At 41.6% G+C, this 25760-nt stretch overlaps 1 protein-coding gene across 3 annotated transcripts; it reads left to right on the top strand.

The window, feature by feature from the left end:
- slc38a10 (solute carrier family 38 member 10) lies at positions 1–25732 on the top strand. Of its 3 annotated transcripts, none has more exons than XM_058620784.1 (18): positions 1–189; positions 393–666; positions 3410–3527; positions 3899–3944; positions 4734–4827; positions 5369–5512; positions 9042–9166; positions 14339–14441; positions 15624–15806; positions 16520–16631; positions 18259–18365; positions 18462–18612; positions 19993–20187; positions 20900–21268; positions 21358–21444; positions 22515–22535; positions 22859–22996; positions 23083–25732. In XM_058620784.1, the coding sequence occupies exons 2-18, from the start codon at positions 568–570 to the stop codon at positions 24357–24359; spliced, it is 3369 nt and encodes a 1122-aa protein (XP_058476767.1). In that variant the 5' UTR covers positions 1–189; positions 393–567; the 3' UTR covers positions 24360–25732. The 3 variants fall into 3 exon arrangements, with proteins under 3 accessions (XP_058476767.1, XP_058476766.1, XP_058476768.1); XM_058620783.1 differs by lacking the exon at positions 9042–9166 and adding an exon at positions 8155–8279; XM_058620785.1 differs by lacking the exons at positions 9042–9166; positions 22515–22535 and adding an exon at positions 8155–8279.
- The last annotated feature ends 28 nt before the right edge of the window (positions 25733–25760 follow it).

Below are 25760 nucleotides of genomic sequence, written 5' to 3'. Positions count from 1 at the left end.
TTCATTCGTACTTCCTGGATACGCGTTTAGAAAAAAAAACACACGGTTGGATTACAACGTTTGATTTAACCGGTGTCTTATTTACGCAAACGATGACGAAACGCTGCAGCGATAAAATCCGAGTTTAAGGTCAAGAAACTACCGATGATAACGTAAAATAGTGCCGGGAGGCGGAGGGCGCAGAGAGCGGTGAGTGATGAGACCACTACAGTACAGTAATGTTAGCATGTTAGCTTCACAAAATATTCTAATCTTACTGAGATTTAATTGTGTTTAATTGTGTTGAATGTTAATGTTCGCGGCTTCCTTTGTGTTGTTTATGTGTCGCTAAACAAACGCAGGTTAAATGTGAGTCAAAATGTTGTTGGTTTTTGTCTTATGCGCCTCTACAGAGCGCCACGTCACTGAATTGCTGGGTTGCGAGAGGAAAACAGAAAACACAAACCCGGATTATAGTCCGGTCTAGTCCGACCCTAACATCCAGGACCAGAGTCAGTATACTACCGCTGCTGCTGCTGTTTGCCTCTGGACTGTTTCATTTTCTCCCGCCGGGTTTGGACCAGACTAATGTCCAAGATGACGGCGTCCAACTCTGGACTCATCATGAACGTAGTAAACAGCATCGTGGGAGTCAGTGTACTCACCATGCCCTTCTGCTTCAAACAGGTGCGTCACCTCACCTGCGGGTGCAACGGTCAAATCCTTCGCACCAGTAACACGGCCCCCCTTTATCATGATTAACAGACAGGGGGCTGAAACAATACATTAATTCTTTATTGTTCATTCTTTATCAATCGGGTCCTTTTTAGCTGCCACTAAGGTCGCGTATACTCTTCCTGGAGTCGACACACAACAAAAAATAGACATTGAATAAAATTACTATGCTTTTAAAACAATTGTTTTTGTAAAAAATAGTCTTTCTACTCCACTGACTACCTAATTGTGGTACCACACTAGCATACTAGCATTTAGTTAGTGGACAGACTTGACAGTGTGTTTGAGGGTATAGAGATATATAGAGATATTGGCTTTAATAAATACATGGTTCACAATACAAATAATATTCCGATACAGCAATATGTTATTGACACAATCTCGGTATCGGCAGATATTAGCTTTAAAATGTAATATCAGATATCGGGAAACACATCCAAGATCTGCCAATATAACTAAGATGACAGCTACAATTATAGTTTTATATTAGTTTTAGTAAATAGTTTTAATTTTTATGATTATATATATCATCAACTTCTGATATGTCAGCATATCGGATATCAGCAAACAACGGTATACAACCCTATAAATTTAAATAAATAATACAATTTAAAAATAAAAATAAATAGTCAAATGTCAGAAAATGTTTCGAAAACCTGGAAATTAAACAAGAAATATTCATATTAAATTATTTCTTTGCTAAAAAGAGTAAAGAAAGCAGAAAATATTCACATTTAACAAGCTGAAAAATCGGAGCGCTTGTTTTTATTGTTAAAAAAAACATTGATGAATCGATTATCAAAATCTTTGACGGTTAATTTAGTAATAGATTAATAGAATAATCGTTGCAGCTCAAGTATATATACAGTGTGTGTATATGTGTGTATATATATATATATATGCATCTTTTTTTAATTAAACTAAAAAATATCATGCTAAACTCACGTATAACTCCATCCATCCATCCATCTTCTATCACTTTATCCACAAGAAGCAACAAAAACAAGGGAGAAAAACTACAAAAGTTTATATTAGTTAATACATACTTGTGTCATCATCAGTTTATTTCTGACATAATCTCTTAAATCTAAAAACATATGGTGTGTTTATTGTGGTATTCTATATATATTCGTACCATCTCCCTCTATTAAAAACAAAATAACATCACCACAATCAATATATTCATCCTGGCAGCATATAGAAGCACATTCTTGTTACAGGGCTGCTATATACCGTCATTTATTCTTGTTAGTTTGGAGGGAAAACCTTTTCCAGACTACATTCTCAATAAAGGGAAAAACAAATATTTATTTTTCCACCACATTGTCTCCTCCCTGTCTAATTTAATATTTAATTTAATATAGTTTCCTCCTTCAGGAATAGAGACACTGTTAGGGGATTTAATTAGTATATTGTCTTCCTTTTGGGAATTAGGTTAAGTGAGTGAGTGTCACATTTTCCTCAAGTTGTTTCTCTGTGTGCCAGCAATGATCTCACCCCAGCACCATGATAATAATTCTTTCTTTTTTTTTCATACTGCAAAAGAAATGGGGAAAATATCTATATTTTTCTTTCCATACAGTCCATGTTGTTACTGTTATTGTTTGTCACACATGATCTGAATGCAAATGTTTCACTCCCTGTCATGGATGAATCACATTCGCATGACTTCTGTGAGTAGAAAAAGGTTGTCACTGTGTTTTAAGTAAACGATGAGCTGTACATTCTTTTGTATGATGAGCAAATGTTTGCATATTCTCTCTTCAAGTCCAGGTCACATGTGACAGTCAGACTCTTGTCTTGTGCAGCCTCATTTATTATCTGACAATTATTTCTGTCTGTTTTTGTTACATATATATTGATTATGTATGATACACATGATGTTGTTGTGAAAGTTTCAAATCAAAACAAGCACATTTTAATGTGAAATTCTGTGAAATATTATTACAAGATGAAATGTTGTGATTATAATTGGACTCCCCCCCCCGACCAGAATAGACGCTCACTGAAATTAGAGAGATTTTTTCAAGATTAGAAAAAGACTAATCTGAACACAAGCAAATCCAAGTAAAACATTTACTTGATTACATTAAACTTGACCAAGTATGACCTGAAAAAGTTATGTGAGATGCTTGGCGATTACACCGACAGGGACTGTATTGACGTATTCAAATACATAAACAGTACATTAATAACAGCTTCCATTCTTCTTGGAAGACTTTCCTCAAGTGTTCTTATGAGAATTCGTGCTTCATTCATTCTGTCGAGCATTTATGAGGTCAGGCACTGATGCCTGCTCACAATCTCTATTCCAGCTCATCCCAAAGGTGCTCAATGGGGTTGAGGTCAGGTCTATATGCGGGAGAGTCAAGTTCTAAAACCATGTCTTTATAGTCCTCGCTTTGTGAACAGTCATGTTGGAATAGAAATGGGCCTTCCTCAAACTGGAAGCATATCATTGTCCAACATGTCTTGGTATGCTGAAGTGTTACAGCCTGATTGAAACACCTGAATTCATTACTTAGCTTAGGTGTGGCCACTTTTGTCCCTATAGTGTACCTTGGCTCACCTGTAATAAAACTGAAGCCTACGCTGTTATGGGCAATGTGCTATGAATTGAAACAGGCCATGGCAATCAAAACAAAGCATTAGAATCATGATTATTTTACATTCATCTTTCTTTTCTCTCTCACAGTGTGGAATAGTGCTGGGCACGTTGCTCTTGTTCTTCTGTTCCTGGATGACTCACAAGTCTTGCATGTTCCTGGTTCACACGGCCAGCAACACCAAGCGCAGGACTTATGCCGGACTGGGTGAGTCGGAAGTCATCATAACTGACGTTATTAAAACGAACGGGGCGCTTCAGTACAGTCGTCTTAAAGCGGGGGAATATGTCGGTAGCTGGCAGTCATAATAAAGATAAACATGTGTCAGCTACAGAAGCTTGAACTTAAACCACCTCACTATTACCCACAACATTGACAAACAACGTGGAAGTAAAGATTACAGGTCCAAGCTGCTGGACTCTTCACACAGGTACAGTAACACGTGTGTTGTTGGGAAAAACTTGATAAGAAAGATTATGCGTTGTGTCGGATTTTATCACCAGAGTCTATTTCTGTGAAACTGCCACCTGTTTGTCTTTGAGGTGTTCACACTGACGTTATTGTTTTTCCCTCTGCAGCCTTCCATGCTTATGGGAAAGCGGGAAAAACTCTGGTGGAGACAAGGCAAGTCTCCTTTATGTATCCACCACACACATTTTATTTATTTCACACACATAAATACCATAAAATCAAGTAAAAAAGAACCAAAACAAACAGAATGAGTGTTTCTATGAAAACTCACACCCAGAAAAATAATAATAGTTTATTTGAATAAACATTATAATAAAAGCAGGAAAAAAAGGTGTGTTTTAATATGTGCTATTGTTTCCTGAGGTAGTGGTCAATAGTGTATAGAATCAGAAGTTTTATATTCCACTCTGCTGTATTTAATAGAAAAGAGACTTTTAAGATGAATATAATATATAACTGGAAGATGAAGATTTGTGGTCTGTCTGTTTGAGCAATTGAGGACATTATTTTACCTTATGAATATTTGAGTTTATTTAGAATACACCCTTTATATATGAAGTAAACTTAACAAATGCATCCATTAAGGATTTAAAGGTAAAATAAAAATACATTTATTTGTAATAAATGTGTTTTATTTTTTTACGTTTTTCAACACTGACAACAGTTAAAATGCAACAAGTGCCCTCTCTACAATTGTGTAGCCCTCTACACTACAGATTATAAACTTCTCACTGTCTATAATGCATATAATATTCTATTCTTTTCTTTATTGCATTTTCACAGGTGTTAAAATACACGTTTATTATTTATTACCTATTACATTTGACAGTTTTTACTGCTGTGACACCATCAGTTTGCCTGTTCGGTGACTAAAAAGGGACCATCTTATCTTATCTTAACAGAAAAAAAACTGTTTTCTTCTGTCTCTCTGTGTCCCTGCAGTATGATTGGACTCATGTTGGGGACGTGTATCGCCTTCTACGTCGTCATCGCAGATTTGGGCTCTAATTTCTTCGCTCAGCTCTTGGGTTTACAGGTCTGTCCTCTTCTTAGCACGCGATTACATTTTTCAGTGGTTAAGACCGGTACCCTGTGTGCGAAAGACATGGTAGCAAAGGTCACAAGTTCGACTCCACCCCATTCTGTTTGCAAGTGCGTGTATTTAAATCTGAAAGTACAGTAAATGTTTGTGGAACCTTTCACTCACAGCTGATAGTCAAAGTGTGGCTGATAAGAACCAGTGAGACTTGTTGTTTCCAAAGGTCTCTGTTTAAACACTGTACAGGTAGAACAGGGTAAAAATTGGACAGTTCCATGTGTACGCAGGACGTAACGTGAAGCAAATAAGTCAGAAGTGCAATTAACAGTAAAAGTAGCAGAGTGTTTTACAGCCATCTTTGAATCCCTTTGTCGAGGTTTGTGAGGTTGCAACCTTCAATGAGTCGGAAATTCTGACTTCTGACCACAAATGAAACTGTAGCAAATGTTTGCAACAACAATGAAACAAAAGGTGAAGTGAAGCCTCAAAGACGTCATTGTTGTTTTATAAGCTGTCACCCTCTCCCTCTCCTCCGTAGGTGACGTTCAGTTTCCGCGTGGTGCTGCTCATCGCCGTGTCCCTCTTCATCGTGCTCCCGCTGAGTCTGCAGAGGAACATGATGGCCTCCTTGCAGTCCTTCTCCGCCATGGCTCTCATCTTCTACACCCTCTTCATGTTCACAGTGAGTCACATCGCCAGGCCGATAGTCGCGCCGCACCCTGCGCTGCATAGCAGACATTTTCTGGCATGGCAAACAGAGCTTAATGTTCTAATGCACGAGGAACAACAAGAGTTAAATCCTCTGAGTGCACTGCACTGACATCACATTGAATGAATTTGAAAGAGAATGGCTATAGTTTAAAAAAAAAGTAGAAAAGTAATTGCAATAGAGGATTGTTTTCCTCACAGCTGTTATGTATTTTTTGTCTTTTTACAATGTAAATGAAATAAAAGACAAAAATGATTCATTTTAGTTCTTAGTATATTAGACAACTGAATCTGGGTTTATACCTTCTGAATATTGTGTGGATTAATGTAGGGCTGCAACGATTAATCGGCTATAAATTGAAAACTCGTAATCAAATTGAATAAAACAAGACATTATGAGTTTTGGGAAATATTTAATGGAGAAAATGATTGACAGATTAATCGATTATGAAAATAATCATTAGTTGCAGCACCTAAATTATTGAATTAGTTGTGTTGTTTTATTCTGCATTGATTCCTCCAACATTATACTGTATTGCTCCTCCTCCTCTTCCTCCTCTTTTTCCTCCTCTCCTTTTTTTTGTAAAGAGTAAATCCTCACTGAATCACATCAGGCAGAAAAAAAAACAAAAAAACTGTTGCTGCTCAGCTCTTTATTAAAGGCAGAAACAAAGGCTTTCCCCCTGGGAAGGAGATGTCACGTGGAAATTGGCCACTAGAGACATTTTAAGCACCTGTAAGTGCAAAGTAAATGGTGGCCAGATGGTCAACGGCACTAAATCACAAAACCTTTGCATCTGTGGGGAATTCCCTTTTTCTCTGTTTGCTCATTTCATACAGAAAACTTGGTCTTATCTTAAGTCAACATTACATTTCCATTTATTAACAGGACCACGATAGTATCTACTGATGGTGATGTCAGGCCAATACAGTTATTTTGACCTCCTTTACACGACTCGGCTGTTAGAAACACAGCTGCACTGAAGCCATAAGCAGTCATTTGAAAAAATGGAAAGCTCCAACTGTGCAACAAATCTAATAAAGTCCACTCCAATAAAGGAAAGAACGAACAGGCCACAACCTGACTCAGATTAAATGCTCCTGCTGCTTTTTATTTCAAGTTTTTCTTCATTCTCTTCACATGAGTTTGTCGTGCATGTGCTCGGTGGAGCATTTATGGAATATTAAAGGTTTCATAATTCATATGGTATTTTACTTTGACACATTTAATTCACATATTTAAACTCTCTGAAAAAATATTTGAATCCTTTCTTCTACAGTCAAGTAGAAAACTATTTAGTTTTTTTTACTGATTTAAAAAGCATTATCTTCCCAACTGTGCTTAAGAAGTAAGTAATAGTAGATGTTTGTACGCCAGATTAAAGGTTAAAGTTTCAGTGAGAACTGGAGCAACATCTATCTGATTATTCCCTTTCAGATTATACAATGTTTACCTTTCTGAATTAAAATATCTAAAAAAAAGTACATACTGATTATATATTTGGTTAAATAGTGTCCAACACTCTTTAAAAGCCTAGAAATCTTTATTTCTGTTCAAGGAGGTGACGGGCTGTTTTTCATTTTGCTTGCCTTCCTGGATAGATTGTTATCAACATTTATTTGTAAAGGCGGTTTTTACAAAGTCAGAGATCCCCCCCCCCCCCCCCCCAGCTGCAGAAATGTTGTGTGTCCAAGTTTACGGATGGTACATTTGGTTAATTTTTTGGTTAAACCTCCAGCCTAATTTCAAAGCTACTGAAGTTAAAATGCCCTCTCTGCTGTCCAGCAGCTTTTTTTTCCTGCCTCATGTAGTTCACCTCATTTACTCTTTATGTATTTTTGTTTGTGTACATATGAGGGATGCACAATATTGGACTTTTTGCCGATATCGATCTGATGCTTCGGCCAATAATTGATACTGATATACAAATGTGTTGTCTCTTCTGCAGTGACATTAACATAATATTTTTCAAGCTCATGTCACAGTAGGTGTACATATACATCTATTTATTTGAGGTAAATAAACACGCAGAAGTCCATTTCTGCCTACTGGGATCCTGGCACGTTTTTGCCAGTATCTGATCATACATTTCAAAGCCAATATCGGCCGATACCGGCATTGTGCTGATGATATCGTGCATCCCCAGCACATACATGCTTTGTGTATGTGATTTAACCAAGCTCCAGTTTTGCTTCCACAGATGTCAAACTGCTGTTTTCACTGTTGTTGTGTTGTGTGATGTGATGTGATGTGATGTGATGTGATGTGATGTGATGTGATGTTCAGTGCCGTGGCATGACGGTAACGTGGATCAGAGTGGCGTGGTGTGTGTGTCTGGTTTTTGAACCAGGCCCCGGTCCGTGCCTGGCCCGGTCCAGACCCCTAACCCTCTAACAGTGATGTAATCTCCTTCCCTCCCCTCCTTTCATCCTACTCTTCATTTCTCTCCTTTCCCCCCCCGCTTATCGCATCGCTTTCTCCTTATCTTCCTCCTTTCCCTCCCCCCCTGTGCCCTCCTCTTCCTCCTCACTCCACATTCACTTCCTCCTCCTCTACACCCTGTGTTTACCTTCCCTCTCTCTCTCATGCTGCTGATCCTGCTGCTGGCTATGTAGATAGTGTTGTCATCTCTGCGCTACGGCATAATCTCGGGCTCCTGGATGGAGCGGGTTCACCTGTGGCGCCTCAAGGGCGTCATTCAGTGCCTGCCCATTATCGCCACAACCTTCTGCTGTCACCCGTAAGTAAACCACGGAAACCACCCCCCCTCAAAAAAAAACCCAACACCACTGGGTGTTTGCGTGGGCAGTGGGGGGGAAGCCCTTGCAACTTCATGCTCCTGAAATCCCCCCCCCCCCCGACCACTTACCTGTTCCTTCCACCCCATTCTTATCAGTCATCCCCATTTTGCACCTTTTAACTCGGGTTTGATCTGAGCCATGTGTGTCTGTCTGTCTGTGTGTGTGTGTGTGTGTGTGGTGTTGGTGGCAGTAGTTTTGAGGCAGAGGAAGTAAAGGTGCTCTCAGCACTGCTCCACACCCACGACGAGCAGCCTGGTCGGGGGTGTGGACGGCCGGGAAAACTGTCAAGTGTCATTTCATGGGGAAACGAAAGGAGCGAAAGGCAGGAAATACATGCTGATCAAAAACCTGTCCGGTGACATAGTGTTTTTATGTTTATACTTTATTCTATTTGTCAAATGTACACTTTCACTGTCTTTCATCACCTCCATGACTCCATTTTGTCAAGCTATGACAGGTTTTTTTTTGTTCAGTATGGGATTTCCTGCCAAATCTTTTTTCCCCCCCTTCTCTTCACTTTCTCTTGTCTTCTCTCCTCGTTCATTACTTTTTTTTTATTATCATTATTATAATCTGTCAAAGAGACGTCAGCTTGGGTTGCAGCCCTCCCCGTTCTCCCCCTCCTCCTCCTCCTCCTCTTCCTGCTCTTGTCTGTATATGGTTCGGGCTGTAACCCCCCACCCCCCCCTCCTTCCCTTTAGATGGTGCTGTCCTCGTTCAAACATGGGCTGCGCAGCGGTTTGTGGCTAGGGCAAGTCAATGTGGTTCGCTTGGAGGGCGTGTTTCGCTGTCTCCCAATCTGTGGGATGGCCTTCGCCTGTCAGTCGTAAGTACGCCGCCCCGCCCCTCCACCCGCACAGGATCATGGAATGAAACTGATACCAAAACTCAGACCATAGAGAAAAAAACTGAATCTGAACGCTGATTGACTTGACGAATGTTGGCAGTAATCGACAAATCTGAACCTTGGGTTTTCTCCACTCGTTAACAGAGTGGATTGAATGCTTAATTTCTGCATGTAGACTCTGATCACATGTCACATTTAGTGCATGTACTGTGTGCTCGTGTCGCTCCTTTAGGCCACAGCGGAGGCTTTGGAGAGACTCACTGATTTGTGGTGGAAATGAGGTTTTTGGCAAAAGGGAGGCTGCTTATTTCACTCCGCTGCTTTTCACAGACAGCTCATCTGTTTTTTGCTCCACCGATCAGACTGACCTCTCTTAAATTGATCTGGGATTTCAGCTGCTTTTTGACCGAACTACTGCTTTTTTTTTTCAACTTAATTTGGCCGCTCAGCACATGTTAAAAAATAATTGTGTAATTCATTCTGAAAAGCTGAATTTGCTTCGACAAAAGCAGTCCAGACATATTCATTACATACACAGTACTTTTGTTTTTTGTTCATTTTATTCAACTTTTCTGATCTGTAACATTATAGTTTGCTAAATATACACTATGGGTTTAACATGTCGACGAATCGGAGACCACAAAAGTGTAGATTACCACTGCACTTGGACGCAAAGGTTTCACACTGGTCTTTGCACCAAACTCGCAGACAAATCCCGAGTTTTGTGGCGCACTCGTTTTCTATACTTTTGACATTGCGATGATGTTAAACAACAGTCTTTCAGTCTGGAGAATGTAATTTGATATTCTATTAGAAAAGATATTAGATATTCTATTCATATTATAAAATAAAAATAGAAATGTTCACTAAAATCTAGTAATATTCTTGTAAATTGTGACCCTGCAAGATCCACGGTCTTCTCAGAATCATACTCTGAGACTATAACATCTGTGAGTTGATCTCCTGAGATGTTAGACTGTAGTCTTTCAAAAATATCTCCCAAATCTTTTATTTGTCTACAAAAGTTTAGGTAGCATTTAGTGCAGTGCTTTACCAACAAAAAAACACACACATGTGGATTGTTGTTGGTTCATGGAGGAGAGATCTTGTGGACTGGAGGAGGCAGGGATCAAACCACTGACCATCCGATTAGTGGACGAGCCACTTTACCCCCACAAGCCGAGTCATCATATTTGTTTATTTTCCTTCATCTTCACCCATCTGCATGTTCGTCACTGTCTCTTTTGTCCCGTCCTCTACGTGTGAACGGTTTGCTCTGGGATTACAGCGAGTCTCGTCTAAGGCCACATCCATACGACTGCGTTTTCATACATACATACTGCGTACATATAACACAACTTATAACTAGTATATGTAAACAGAATCTGATTCTCTCCTCTGTTGTTTTTTGCTTAGTAAAAACCTAGATCAAGGGTTTTTTTTTCATTAGGACGATAAAGAGGTGAAACTGAAAGTTTGTGTTTTAACTGAGCTTTTTGTACCTATCAAAGGTTAACGCGACGTTACCGCCTAGTTGACCGTGTTCCAGTTAAGAGGTTGTGAAAAAGTTTGTTCGTCACTGTTAGCAATGCTCGTCGATAACGACGGTCAGACTTAAATGTGAAACGAATAAGATAAAAGTGCAAATAACAGTGAAGTGGCAGCCATTTCAGAATCTAATATCAGGGTTTGTGTGACTCCTCCGACTTTCAAAGTTGGAAAGGGGGAGTTCCAGTTGAAACATTCAACTAGGAACTTGGAAATTCCAACTGACTGGAACCCATCGTTAACTTTCAAGTCGTGGCTGATAAGAACCAGTTGCGGATTTCCATTCATCTATATGATGCTAATGGGACGAATTACGTTCAATGGTTTTCCATTCCACCGCAGCAGAATCCGCTTGCAATGTTTGTTGATGCCTGCAACTTGGCACTCAGCACTACAGTCAATACCAATGCAAAAGAACCACAGGGGTATGTAGGGTAGTGACAAAGATAATGTTTGGGACGCATATACGTAAAACAGACAAAATTAGAGTTTAAATTGGCCTTAAAGGTCTCTGTTTTGCTTCTCCAGAGTTTTCAAAAAAAAATTTACGGGTCTTTAAAATGCCGTGGCAGTGTGGACGACGTCAGAATTTTTGCGTTTTCAAGTGAAAATGGGAAAGTATGGATGTAGCCTTAGTGCTTGGGAAGGATACAAGTCGGCATGCTATGGTGAGGGTGCCAGATGTTTGGGTGATGGTGGTGGTTTATATCGTGTCTTTTTGTTTGTTTGTGTTTATGTGAGAGTGAGTAAGTGAAGGAAGCGGGAGGATTGGGCGACTGTCGGCTCGAGGGCAGAAACAAGACTTTAATGAATGTAAATTGCACAGAGCCAACATAACATTATAGTACGTCGGACGTGTTCATTAGTGAGTGAGGTGTTTGTGTGTTAGAAGAAGGCGGCAAAGTGTGTGTGTGTGTGTGTGTGTGTGTGTGTGTGTGTGTGTGTGTGTGTGTGTGTGTGTGTGTGTGTGTGTGTGTGTGTGTGTGTGTGTGTGTGTGTGTGTGTGTGTGTGTGTGTGTGTGTGTGTGTACTGGTTCCCACCAGCGCTGCTGAGTGATATTTGGCAGTGTGATTTCTTGGCCTGTGGTCAGGCCGAGCGAGGCGAGCGCTCCGTCAGGCGGCTCAAGCCAAACCACTAATCAACACATTGGACCGGCGCCATCTCACAGACACACACTGATGTATTCACGGGGCTGATTAAACAGCTCTCAGCACATTGGATTTTTTTTTTATTACATTCATGAAATGTGTTTACTTTCAGTTAAAACATTACTTAACACGGCCATTATGATGGGATGGGAGGGAGCCGGCCCCCGCTGTTGTGTTGGCCCGCGCGCTTGAATTTGCGAGGAGCAGTTAGCTCATAATAGAGGGACATAAGAAAAGCATGTGTGGCGAAAATGTCCCTCTGTGATGCTACTGTCAGCGCGCTCTCAGCCGCCAAGTTAATGATATTATCTACGGCGCGCACATACTCACTTTAAAGAGCTCCTCTGTCATAGTTCCTCCCGTTTAAAGGCCAACGTTAAAGCAAATAAAAACACATTAGCCTTTAGAGTCTGGACTGTCGTTTGACCATTAGAACGCGTTAGCCCCCCACTCACAATATGCCGTTTTATTTAACCTTGGCTCGGAGATTTACTGGTTTGCGGATTAAACGAGCATTAAGGAATAGCACCACGGGACAGCGCTCGCTCATAAAACCAGAGTGTGTGAAAGAGGCAGAGAAAGTTACGCTTGCGTTCTCATCTCTCCTCTCTTGTTTCTTCCTTTCACTTATAAATAAGAGAGTCAGAAGGGGGTAAAGAAGAGAGGAGGGTGAGCACCAAGAGTCTGCCAGGAGACTTTATAATGCTCTAAAACCTGCCCCACACACACACACACACACACATGTATAAAGTCTGTAAATTCACAGGTTAATGTGTCGACAGTTTTCTTCTCGTTGCCACACTTTCTTATGACAAACTCACTTTCACTACTGTCAACCACTCTGTGTCACACACACACACACACACACACATTCTCACTTCTACACACTTCATCCCTCCTACACTGCCATCACAGTAGGGCTGAACAATTCAGGTAAAACAAAAACAAAAAACATCTAATTTACTGTTTCCCATAGAATGTGTTTCACCCTATATTTGTTTGGCTAAAATGCTTTTGCTGATTTTTATTTACATTTTTACAGTCAGTGCATAGTGAAGCATGCGATATATATATATAGGATTTTTTGGATTGTATCGGATTTTACATTTTTATCTGTCCAATATTAGAGCCAGTGATTTTGACCAGTATCGAACCGATACTGATTCCCATCCCTGTCTAAGATATTATCGGACAAAACAGTAGTCTGAAGAGGCTGCTACCTCCCTGACTTCTATGATAGCGCCCTCTACGGCTTTTTTTTTTTTTAACATTTAATTATATTTGCACAATCTGCTACGACAAGAGTGTGAAAACTATAATGTTAATTTCACTACAGATGTGACTAAAGGACCTCTGCAGTTGGGGCGCAGAGATAAACATAAACATATCAGAATCGGTATTCGTTATCGGCCCGATATAAAGCGTACAATATTGCGTGGCCCTATTTTTAGCAGTGGCTTCTCACTGCTGAATGAATGTAGTAGAAACACTGTAATTCGACCTATTTAATTTCTGTAGAATTTATATATATTAATATATACCCATCACTGTGTAAATAATAGTCAAAACAAAAAATTAAAGGGTTATTTTGTGGAATCTAGGGTTGAAGTTTGGAAACAACCAAAACCTGGTAGCGCGTGTCAAAAAAAAAATACATTGTTAGAATGTAACATGTATGTAATACAATTACAGTATATATTACAATTAATTGTTCAGTCCTACAGAACACGACATCACTTCTGTCACTTTCCAAAAATCTTTTATGATATTTATTTATTGATTTATTTTCATGAATGAATGCATTTTGCTGAACACGTTGCTGCATTCATGTGTGTGTCAGTTGTTTACTTTTGTATCTCGGATTACAATGATTTGAACAAATGTCTGAATGGCTGAAAAGATTTTGGAGCCCTTTTTACAAAAAAAAAGATTATTTATTATTGTATTGATGAAAATTGGTTTCGAAAACCAAAACGCGACAGTGACCTCGTCAACGACGCAGGTTTAATTTGATGTCATCATTGACTGACTAAAAACACTTAACTAGCTCCAGAAAAGAAGAAAAAACATGACGAAATGGGTTACTTAAAGGAGGACGAGGCTGACAAGGACATGAGGACAGTGATGCATCATTTGATTATTGAGTGGCACAAATGGGCTCCCATATGGCTGCTCGTTAATGGAGGAAAAAAAAACCTACAGAGCTGTTTTTGGTTTTTTTCTGACCAGATTTTAAGCGGTGTAGCTTCGTAGACCATGACTGAGCAGCTGTTGCCACGCAATTCTGTCGAGTCATGCTACATTTACAGGACCCAGACTATTTAAGCCTCTAAAAATGTAAATATACAGATAATTCAGACGACACATGAATGCATCGCAGCAGCACCAGCACCAGTGTGGCATGTATTATGTTTGTTTGTTTGTTTTGTTGTTTGAGCCGCTTGTGTCTCACAGGCAGGTGCTGCCGACCTACGACAGCCTGGACGAGCCGTCCGTCAAACGCATGAGCACCATCTTTACGTCGGCCCTCAACGTCGTCACCATCTTCTACATCACAGTGAGTGAAGACGTCACAGGCGTTTCCTCTGTCTGAGCTGTAGATGTTTGCAAAACAAGATTTTACCATTTGACCGTCAGCTGCAACCAGGCGCTTGTTGAACGACACCAGCTGTCAATCACACTGCTGTCCACTCATATGTGCTGTGCTTAATCGTCTATTATGTGTTTATTGTCGTTTACTAAATTAATCATCGTCTAATTACCAATTAATCATTTTGAGTGTTATTTGTAATAATTAACAACAATATTTCTGATTTTTTTTTTAGCTTCTTAATTTTGAATACTTTCTGGTTTCTTTGCTCCAGCTCACAAAGAAATCAGTAAAAACTGAATAATGTAATAATTACTTATGTGAATATAGTCATTTTGAGATTTGAGAAACAATAATAAACATTTTTTGATACTCTAAGGACCGATCAACTAATAGATTTAACAATGTATAGAAATAACTCTTGCTACGGCTGTAGTTTTGTGGAAATTATGAATATCGACAGATTTGAAAGAGAACGAAAACATTTAAATAAACCTTTGGATAAAATGTTTGTGTGTAAAAGTGTGAACTTGTATAAATAATCAAATCTGCTTAATACAAGTATATTTTTTTGCCATGACGAGTGTAATCTTGACATGTTTAAATCAACATGTTGAGATTACACTCGTCATGGCAAAAAAATATACTCCTATTTAAATTCGAATTAAAAATTTCACGCCGAGATTAAAGTCGATTTAAATCATGATATGATATTCTAACTTTATTCTCGAAAAATAAATCTCGACATGACATGATATTCCAAGTAACTTTATTCTGGAAGTTTGGAGATTTATCTCGACATGTCGACTTGAATCTCAACATGATATTCCAAGTAATTTTATTCTCATAATTTCGTGTTTAATCTCGACATGATATTCCAATTTAATTCTTGAAATTCAAATGTTTAATCTCGATTTGTCAAGTTTAAAGTAAACATGTCATGGCCCTAATATTGTACCTTAAATTATAATCCATCGGAATAATCCTTCTACTTCCAACTTCCATTACACCACACAGATGTCATTTGTACGCTCGCACATTTTCTTTAATTCAAGAAAAAAGTGAAAGAACTAAACCAGGTAAAAAACAAACAAACAATAAACCTTATTAATTACTGTCTTTTTTTTCATCTTTACTTCTCTAAACCAGGTTGGCTTCTTTGGCTACGTCAGCTTCACGGACGTCATTGCGGGCAACGTGCTGATGAACTTCCCGTCCAACCTGGTGACAGAAATGATCCGCGTGGGCTTCATGATGTCCGTCGCCGTGGGATTTCCCATGATGATCCTGCCGTGTCGCCAGGCCATCAACACCATGCTCTTTGAGCAGCAGGTGAGCTCAGATACTGACCCTGTACACGGCGTCACAGCCATTAACATGAATTTAAATTTAATGAGGTTAAAATTCGAGGTCTTTTGTATTCATAAATTTTGATTTTGTACGGGTGACGGGTTGAAATTAAGTTGTTTGTCCACTTTTCTGTGCTTTTTAGTTCATTTCCAAAATAATTTGCATCATATTTGAGTTGATTGAATAAACAAAATTAGTATTTAAAGTGACATAGTGACATTTTGTTTTGAAAGCAAGTAAGAAGCGGCCACCTATTAAGCAGTGGAGGGTTTTTTTATGTCAAAAAGCTGACGAGAAAGGAGTGCCACAGAAATTGCTCCGACTTTTAAATTAGCCGTAATTGTTTAATTTTGCACTCATTATTGTGGAAATGGCAGGCGGTGGAGTCATTCCTGTGGTGCAGTTTGACAGTCGTAAAGACAGAAACGTCTTCATTTATCCAACTTTTCCGTGGATCCTTTTTCCTCGTGAAGGTTTTTGATCATATCCAGATGTGAACACAGGCGCATTAACTCATCTGACTGTCTCTTTTCATTTAGATAAATCTCCGTCGCACTGATGTGCTCTGAGTAGTGTAAGATGCTGGGAGAGGTGGGGGGGAGGGCGATTCAAAACAAGTTGAAATCGGTTACACACACACATTTTAAGCCTGAATTTTCTTCCTTTTCTCTTTCATTTTGCTTCCGTCCTCGCAGCAGAAGGATGGGACGTTTGCCGCCGGGGGATACATGCCTCCTCTGCGCTTCAAGATGATCACCCTCTGCATCGTGTTTGGAACCATGCTGGGAGGCATTCTCATTCCCAACGGTATATCCTCACACACACACACACACACTCCGGCAGGGATTGAACGAATTAAAAGTGCACGTATGTGTGTGTGTTCATATGTGTGCGACGTCGCTGGCTGCGGGGGTCTTTAAGGTGCACGTGTTCCTCTCTGTGGGCGGAGCGGGGCGCGGAGCCTTTTTTTTTTACGACATGTGTGAATGTGACTTTACGAGTCAGTGACTGTCACACTCTAACGCAGTCCTTAAATCAGGGCCCTAACTTTTATCTCCTGTGAGACGGGCCGGCGGGGAAGATAAGGCTATTATTCTACCAGACTCACACACACTTAAACACACACTCGCGAAACACATGTACACACAAATACTGTCTCTAATTCTGGACTCTTTGAGTCTTTTCTGGGTGCAGATATAACAGTGAACATGTGTTTGGATGGCTCTTTGTGTGTCTAATCAGACTAATAGACTGAGGAGACAGGAGCTAAGGACCCTGGGGGTGGGGGAGGCATGGGGGGTGGACACTAAATCTGAGGGAGACAATACGGTGTCCGTCCACTGGATGAACGATGAGGTTTCCAGGCCCAGTGCGGAGCCAACGCAGGGCCCACAGAGACCGGGGTGAGGCCAGGGCTTCTGCTGCCAGGGGCAGGGTTCCATGCTTGTCTTCTGGGCAGCTGCCGGCTATAAACGACAGAGGCAGTTAGGAAGTGGCTGCGTGATACAGAGCATGGGTCACTTTTGGTGGTGTGATTTGTGGTTTGGTGAAGTTCCCCTTCCAAGTGTGTTAGTGAAGCTGTGCAGCCTTGATTTAGCATCAAAACTCAAAATATGTTACGTTTGTCCTTCCTGGACTGTTGTAAAAAAACACAGTGATCCAAATTGGCGGCCTCCTTAAACCTGACCCAGCTCCTGATATAAATATATAAAAGGCGATCAAATTTTGGGGGGGTAATTGGAAAAACAACAACTCATAAAATCAGGATTGTACACTTGAATTATTTGAGCTTCAGTTTCTGCCAACTGAAAATAATTTCACCTAAATTTTATACACTAGACCTTTTGCCCCTTGTGGACTACAGTATTATTGAATGCAGCCAAGGTGGTGGTTGATGCATATGCCACACATAGCAAGGATCGTATTGGAAGCACTTTGTCACCATCTAGTGTTTGGAGTGTAAACTACATCCAGTTGATAGAATCGGAAGAGTTGCCTCGACAGAGCACATGGATTGTGGCTGCTCATAATGATAAATTGTCCAAGTTATTATTATTTATTTAAGGAAAAGGACCATGCATATTAATAAACGTTAAAATGTAGATAAGCCAGGTTATAGCCCCAAATTTGGGGTGAGTTGTCGAATGTGACCTCGACAGACTGCCAGCCGCGTGCGACACAAGAATCAAACCGAAACAATGCCGAACTGTAGATCAGTTAAAAAGAAAACGTGTGTTAATCTACAACATTTGGTTTAGTTAATTCAATATTTAACAGAGGAGTCTGGTGTGTTTAGCGACAGCACTGCTGAAAGCCGGACAATCGTGAGCCGAATCACAATCCCGCTCAGTGACCGTGTCAGACGGAGTCTGCGGAACGATCTGTAGAGCCACACAATAATCACTGTGTTTATCTTCTCCTTATCTCCCCTCAGTGGAAACCATCTTGGGTCTGACTGGAGCCACCATGGGCAGTCTCATCTGCTTCATATGCCCCGCCCTCATCTTCAGGAAAATCCAGAAGAACAGCATCCTCGCGCAGGTGACGATCCTCTGACTTTACTCTTTTCTAATCATGGTTTCAAGTGAATGAATAAAAGAATGACGAGGTTTATGCTGTGTGTCCTCTGTCCTGTAGCTGGTGCTCTTTGTGGGTCTGGGGATCCTGATCATCAGCACCTTTACCACTCTCTCAATATCGGCGAGCAGCCCCGCTGTCAAAACCCCGGCCCTCACACCGACACCTGTCAAGGACAACGTGCCGCTCCCGAACCCCCACGAACCGCACGGTAAAAAGATCGTGACACACACTAATGGCTGTGTGATTGTGTATCTACTCCATGGACTGTAAATGAGAAGTGCTTCACTAATGAGCCGTGGGAAACATTTACCTCAGTTGGCTGGAGCCGCGTCTCCTTTTGCAGTGCGGTCTAGAAATTGGACGGCAGCAATTATTTCACACGAAATGCATCATCAACACAAGTGAAACAAAAAGCACAAAGCCACAGGAAAAGAAAGGCTTTCTTTCATCTTGTGCGAGAACAAAAGATGGAGACAGACAGGGTGACAGACAGACAGGCAGGGCGAAGAGATAACCTCTTGATAATATCTGAGTGCAGCGCTGTGTACTTGACATTGATGGAGCAAGAGTGATGCCCTTCAAACTCCAGCAATTTCTCCCCACTCCTCTACCTCGGTTCATTTTGCTGCTGCCGCCCTCCTCCCCTCCTTCTTTCTCTCTCCCCCCCCTTCCAAAAAAAACACATTGTCTACACCAACCCCCCGCCCCCCCGTCTCCTCCCGTATCTCCTGTGGCAGCTATAAAATGCCTGCGAGCTCTGGCTGCATAAAAGGAAAGTGTGATGTGAGGATTGGGGAGGGTAGAGGTTCACAGACGGAACAAATGGGAGTGTGTTTTAGGCTGACAGAGAAGGTGCTTTTTAAGTTTTACTTCCTGTCTTTAGTTTGGTTTAATTGAGTCTGACTCAGCTAAACCCTTATTTGAATTTTAAATGTAATATTTCTTTCTCCTTCTAACCCTTGCACACCCGTTTTACTGTTTGTCACTTCCCCCCCCTTTAGTCTATCTCATTCATTACAAGTGTGACTATTTTGCTATTTGCAGTATTTGCTGCCCCCTGGTGGATCCTACGTGAGAAATGAGCAGCAGCAGAAAATCAATTACAGCTGAGAGTAACAGTCTTACGCCAGGGTGTTAATTTATTTTAATGCCCACAATAAATGTGTACAATAAACACCACTTAACACGGAAATAAAGATAGTGATAAATATACTACATTACAATACAGTGGTTTTAGCTTTTGCCAACAAGGAAGGCGGGGGAAAAAAAACGTATAAATAAATGAGATGTCACATTTATGGTTTCTTAATTTAGTCTCATATTTCTGAGACTGGCTTTATAACCTGTGGAGGGGGAAGAAAAAATACAACAAAGACAAACAAAAATGATATAAAAAAAGAGGGGAAATATATCCGGGTGTGTTTTTACAGATGTATAAATCTGTTATGAACTGATTTGTGGTTGTATTTTGTCGACAGGGAGTACAGGTTGGCTGAAGATAAGGGACGGGAGTCTGATATTTTCACAGGGGGCCATCATTTTATGAGCGGTGTTGTCACAGATTGTGTTCTGTGTTTGTGTGATGCAGACAATCCTGGAAACAAGAAGTCAGTGGACATGGAAAAGCCTGACCTCCCCGGTGACGCAGCGGCTCAGGCTGGGGAGAGGAACCAGGGTGAGGCGCCTCAGATTAAAGGGCCGGTGGAAGGTCCTGAGGAGGAGGAGCAGAAGAAGAAGAAGAAGGAGGGAGAGGAGGAGGCACAGCTGGACCGTCCTGATGCTGGTGAGGACACAGAACTTTAACTCTCACTCATTTTTATCTGGAAAGTAGCTAAACAGCTTCAGAGTCATTGTGATGGTGAAATGTCTTGTTGTGGGGAGATTTGGGGGCTGTCTCCACTGCCCCCTACTGTCTGTTAGTGGGAAACCAGCCATGTAAAATCAGCGCCAATGACCCGGAGTCCTCAGAATCAGAAGGTCCCGCAAGGTCTTGGGTCTTGCAGGGGTACCGGCTATAAGACCAAGACAGTGACAGTGTTATTTTAGACGTTCATAACGGCAGAGCCGGCAAAAACAAGCACAGAAAACCGCTGTCGGAGGAAGCGAGGAAGAGGAAACGACTGTCTGACGAGGGTGAGGGTGCACACACGCGTTAGCAGTGAGGATAAAGTGAGGATAACAATGAATGTTTAAGGTGGTAAACAACCAGACTTGTAAGGTTCTGCTTTAACTGAAGGGGAAGAGAAAACAAAACCTATCTTGAACAGATCTTCAGTCCTTGAATTTGAGGGAATAGGTCCTGGAAGGGCCTTGAATTTGATGTCAGCCATGTTGTGGGAACCCTTTTATATTGCTATATTTCAACACATTCTGTAGGCAATTTTTAATGCATCAGTAATCAAATCTTGGCCCTTCTGAATCTTTATGTACTTTAAGATTCACACCAAAACAGAAGAATTCACAAGGTTCCGTGTGCTGTGTGTGCGTTTGCTCAGGTGTGGCCGTGCCAGAGGGAGAAGCCCACAGACACGAGCCGCCCATTCCTCATGATGCGGTCAAAATAGACACGAGAAAAAAGGCCTTGGGAGGAGATGAAGAACCTGAAGGAGACGGGGAGCACGTGAAGGCAGACGACGCAAAGGGAGCCGAACAAAAGCCCGCTGACGCCGGCATGAGGAAAGAGGAGGTGGATTTGGGTGGAGGTGAAGTTCTCTCCAATGAGATAGTGGACAACGCAGAGGCAGAGAAAAAGCAGGACGTGAAGGAAGCGGTGAAGGTGGATCACGTGAAAGCTCCCGTGGTGGACAATGATGAGGTGGGGGCTGTGAAAGTGGAGAACAAAGCTCCAGAGGCTCCAGAGAAACGTGAGTGTGTGTCACTGTTGTTTTAATGGAAAGTCGAAGGAAAGAAAGATGGAGTTTGTGATTTTGTGTTCGTGTGTGTGATTCTTCAGCTCCGCTTCCTGAAGAAGAACATCGTCCTGTGGCAGACGGCGCTGCAGCTGCAGACAACAAAGACACAGCGGATGAAAAGATGGAGGGTAAGAGGAAATTTGGATGTAATGCAGTTTGAAATAAAGCTGCATTCAAATGTTTTTCTTCCTGCAGACAAGTTTGTACCAGTGTTTAAAAAAATCTTACACACGAGTGTGGGTGTTTATAGCCCAGGATAAAATACACTGTTCCCCTGATAGGAAGTCCCACCACAGAAGTGTTTTCTGTGAAGATATAAGACATTTTCTACGTCTGGGCTGAGTTCAAAAGAAATAGATTCTCTGTATTTTCATCGATTTTCATTTGGAAGATCTGACTAACGCAATCAGGAGACTTTGGTGTCCCGATTGTTCACTCAGGAGGACAATTTGTTTGTTTGTTTGTTTGTGTCTTCAAAACAATACGACTTCACTGTTGGCTTCTTCTGAAGACTAAAGAGTGCATGGGTGCAGGCCTAGTCGCACTCACAGCACCCTCTGCTGGACAACTTGTCAATTACTTTAAAATGCCTGATGTGCTTCTTGGCTGGATTTTGTTAAAGAGTTTCACAGTTTTTCTTTATGTTTGAGTTTGAATTATCACAGACAGCTATTGAATGTAAACAATATGAAAAAAAAAGTTTTTTATCAAGTGCCAGGTTACAGAGATCCAAACTTTATAGAATTTGCAGCTTTAGCTCTGTGAAAATCTCTTTCTTAACCAAAGCATGATTGGTATAGAAACTTGAATATCTCTAAATGAATCGATATTGAATCAAAACCGGACCGCCTGAGTCTGAATGTAATTAATTCAGAGAATCAGTGGCAAGTTATTTTTTAAAGCATTGTACTGCATGTGTTTTGTTGCTCCTGACACTCTTTTTTCCCCACATCTTGCTTGGCTTTGATTTATCCTCTGTATTATCATCTGTGTGACGTGTTTGAAGGAGTAAAAACACAGTGCACATGACTTTCTTTTACTCCTGGACCTGACCTGATATTTTCCACAGTCTTTGTTGTCTTTTGTTGACTCTTTGTTGTTTACTTTTGCCCACTTTCTCTCTCTCTTCTCTCTTTCTGCCCCTTTTTCTTTCTTTCTTTCTTTCTTTCTCTCTCTCTCTGCTGGATTCCTGTCACAGTGATAAAAAAGTTGGTTGCAGGTATGAACTCGCTCTTGGCTTTTCTTCAGCCTACTCTGGTCTGTCTTTTTACATTAACAGTATATATTATACAACCATTATATTTACGTATACATGTGGTGTTTTTTTTTAACATGAAACTCTATAATGCACCAGTGTACTCACCTCTTAACATAGCTGCTCATTTCTGACGCTTCTTATTAATGTCTACAGCAACGTATGTGTTTGTTGATCCCGGTTCTACATCAGCATCACCGACTTTCTCACAGATCCCTAACCAGTGCACAATTCTCACAGCGTCAGTCTGTGACTCGGTTTAATTCAGCATTTTTGTGTACGTGCAGAGGGCCAGATCGACCATGTGGTGCTGCTGCAGGTGATCAAGGAGCAACAGGAGCAGCAGAAGAGGCTTCTGGACCAGCAGGAGAAACTACTGGCCGTCATAGAAGAGCAACACAAGGAGATCCACCAGAAACAGCCCGGTGCGTTACATTACATAGATAATGTTTTTCTCGATATCAGAGCCCAAACTAGACAGTGTGTAGATATTGTGGTTGTTTTCTTAAAGGTGCTGCTGAAGTTGAGGCAGAGAAAGGCATCCAGGAGCATGTGGAGGTGATGGAAGGTGGAGGAGCAAAGGCCAAAGAGTCTGGACTGGCCTCAGACCTGAAGGAGGCAGCCGGAGCCGGAGCTGGCGCTGGAGCTGGGGTTGGAGCTCCACAGGGTGGTGTGGCTGTGGATCAGAATGAAGCCCATGATGGGGATAACGCAGCACAGGCTAAAGTAGCTGCCCCAGTACCCTACAAGGAAGATTTTAATGTTGCACCTGGAGGAGAATCTCCCCTCCAGAATGAGGTGGGAGCGCGGGGAGTGCCACTGGCAAAGATGAGACCGGAACCTGAAAACAATCTGGTGGAGCAGCTCAAGAGCGAAGAAAAAAGCCTAGAAATGGAAAACAAGAAGATTAACAAAGAGATTAAGGCAAGACTGGGAAACGAAGTTGTGAATGAGGTCAAAGAGAAGGAAAGGATAGAGAAAGAAGTGCAGGCGCTGGTGGAGAGAGAGCGGCTAGACAGAGAGGAGAGAGAGAAGCTTGCCAAAGCACAAGAGCTGGAGAAGGAGAAAGCAGAGAGTGAGAGGATAGAGAGAGAGGTGCAGGCAAGGGTGGAGAAGGAGAGGCTGGAAAGGGAGGAGAGGGAAAGGATTGCTCAAGCACAAGAAATGGAGAAGGAGAAAGCAGAGAGGGAGAGGATAGAGAGAGAGGTGCAGGTGAGGTTGGTGAAGGAGAGAGCTCAGAAGTTAGAGGAAGCAAAAAGAGAGAAAGCTGCAGGAGAGTCTCTCCAGCAGGAGAAAGAGAGAGTAGACAAAGAAATAGTCGCAAGAGCGCAAAAAGAACAGGCGGCAGAGGAGGCTCGGGAGAAGCTGGACGAGCTGAAGCGAGTCGTAGAGGCCCAGAAAGCGGCACAGGAGGCTGAGAGAGAAGACGGCGAAGCTTTGAAGAACGGTGGACGAGACCTCAAAGAGAGCGTTGCTGCCGATGCGGACCCTGGAGAAGGCGCGGAAGACAGAGCTGTCAGAGCCGAGATGAACCCTCAGGGCTCCCACGAGAAGGTCAGGGAACAGGGAGAGACGGATCTGAGGAGGAGGCGCAGGGAGCTGGGACCTAAAGAGGCTGGAGGGCCCCCGGAGGAGACCGGGGCGTCCAGGGGGGTTCACGGCCTGGAGCCCCTGCTGGAGCTGGGGGGCTCCAACCTGCACGTTGCCCTGGAGGAGCGGCTGCTGGCCGGGGCCATGGTGCACTCACGGCAGATTAAACAGGCCCCAGAGGACGAGGCAGCGAAATAACACAGACGCTCTTCGTTAAAACCTGCAGGACCTTCTTTCACCGTGGACCATAATATTAATGTTGCCTTACATTCTTTTTCCTCTCTGTCCTTTGCTGGACAAAGAGGAACGGTTTCTCTTTCTTGAAACTGTGTGCTCTAGAAATAACCAAAGTCTTTATTGAAGTGTAAATATTAACTTATTTTCGTTTTGTGGCAGAGAATTGTATATAAATCTATGCAAATACCATAGACCATATATTAAAAAAAGAAAGTGGAAGTAGTCTTGTGGGTTTGCAATTTGACCATGTCCGTTTTTTTTTAAACTGGACGATACCAGGATGATGCCAGCTGTCAATCACACTAGTGTCCACTCATATTTATCAACAATTTTCCTCCAAACAGGAGGATAATTTCCAAAATTGACATTATGAGCCGGGACTAGTGATATAGACCATTAACTCCTCAGGAAAGTGTTTACTGATGTTACAAATAAAGTGGAAAGCATTTATTCATGAGGACTGGGTTAGTGTCAGAGCTGCCTTTAACTTTTTTTCACGTACAATGCCGCCCCCCAGTGGCTGACCACTCCACCCGTTCCACTCTCTTGGCTTCAATTTTCAAAACCCACAAAAGCTACGTCCATTTTATACAGTCTCTATAATGTGTGGAATGTTTGGAAAAAAGCATATATTTAAATATTGTTCGTTTGTGGGTCATTTAAATGTGTTTTGTAGACACCGTCCTCCTCCACCGTGTCTGTGCTTCATTGTGAGTCGTTTTCCGAAAGATCATGGTATTTTTTCTTCATTTCTCAGGTGTAAATATTGTAAATCCGTTGTGTTTTAATTGTGAAACCGTGTCAAGGGTGTTTCTGAACCTCCCCAATTCCCCCCCACACATGTTGGATGTATTGTGGATCCAGGACCTTGTTTTTACTTTCAAATGAAAGTCACCTTATTTAACCTCATGCTGGAGTGACAAGGTCAACAGAGAAGCCTTATTAACCTTTTGTCCACTTTGATAAAACTGTGTACCATGAAGCAGCTCGGTCCAGAATGTCTGGATCACTTGCTCCCATCCCATTTCTTAGTGCCTTAAAGTCCATGTGATGCAGCAGTGACCAGAACAAAAATGTGGCAGTTTTTTTTCCCTCTTTCTCTTGCACACGACCGTAACTGTAAACGGTAGTCAGATTGTTTATACACGCACGCACGCACGCACACACACACACACACACAAGATTTGTACATTGTGTTGAGGACAGTGGAATGAAAATATGTGACGTATATGTTTGTAATTTTCCTCTCGGACCGTTGCTTTGTACAAGAGGCTATTTTTCTATGTGCATTGGTACATTCTGGTGATGAGATTAAAGTGAAAGATGTAATGCAACCATAGCAGTTTGTGTTTGTTTAAGAAA

This window comes from Solea solea, chromosome 21, assembly GCF_958295425.1.
Source record: "Solea solea chromosome 21, fSolSol10.1, whole genome shotgun sequence".
In the NCBI taxonomy this organism is placed as follows: Eukaryota; Metazoa; Chordata; class Actinopteri; order Pleuronectiformes; family Soleidae; genus Solea; species Solea solea.
This window is presented reverse-complemented; position numbering and strand designations above follow the sequence as displayed.

Bases quoted from the DNA above. Each gene is read 5' to 3' on its own strand.
- slc38a10 (XM_058620784.1), top strand. From the start codon at position 568: ATGTCCAAGATGACGGCGTCCAACTCTGGACTCATCATGAACGTAGTA. The intron at 3,945-4,733 runs GCAAGTCTCCTT...GTGTCCCTGCAG, and splicing joins AAAACTCTGGTGGAGACAAG to TATGATTGGACTCATGTTGG. The intron at 5,513-9,041 runs GTGAGTCACATC...CCTTCCCTTTAG, and splicing joins ACACCCTCTTCATGTTCACA to ATGGTGCTGTCCTCGTTCAA.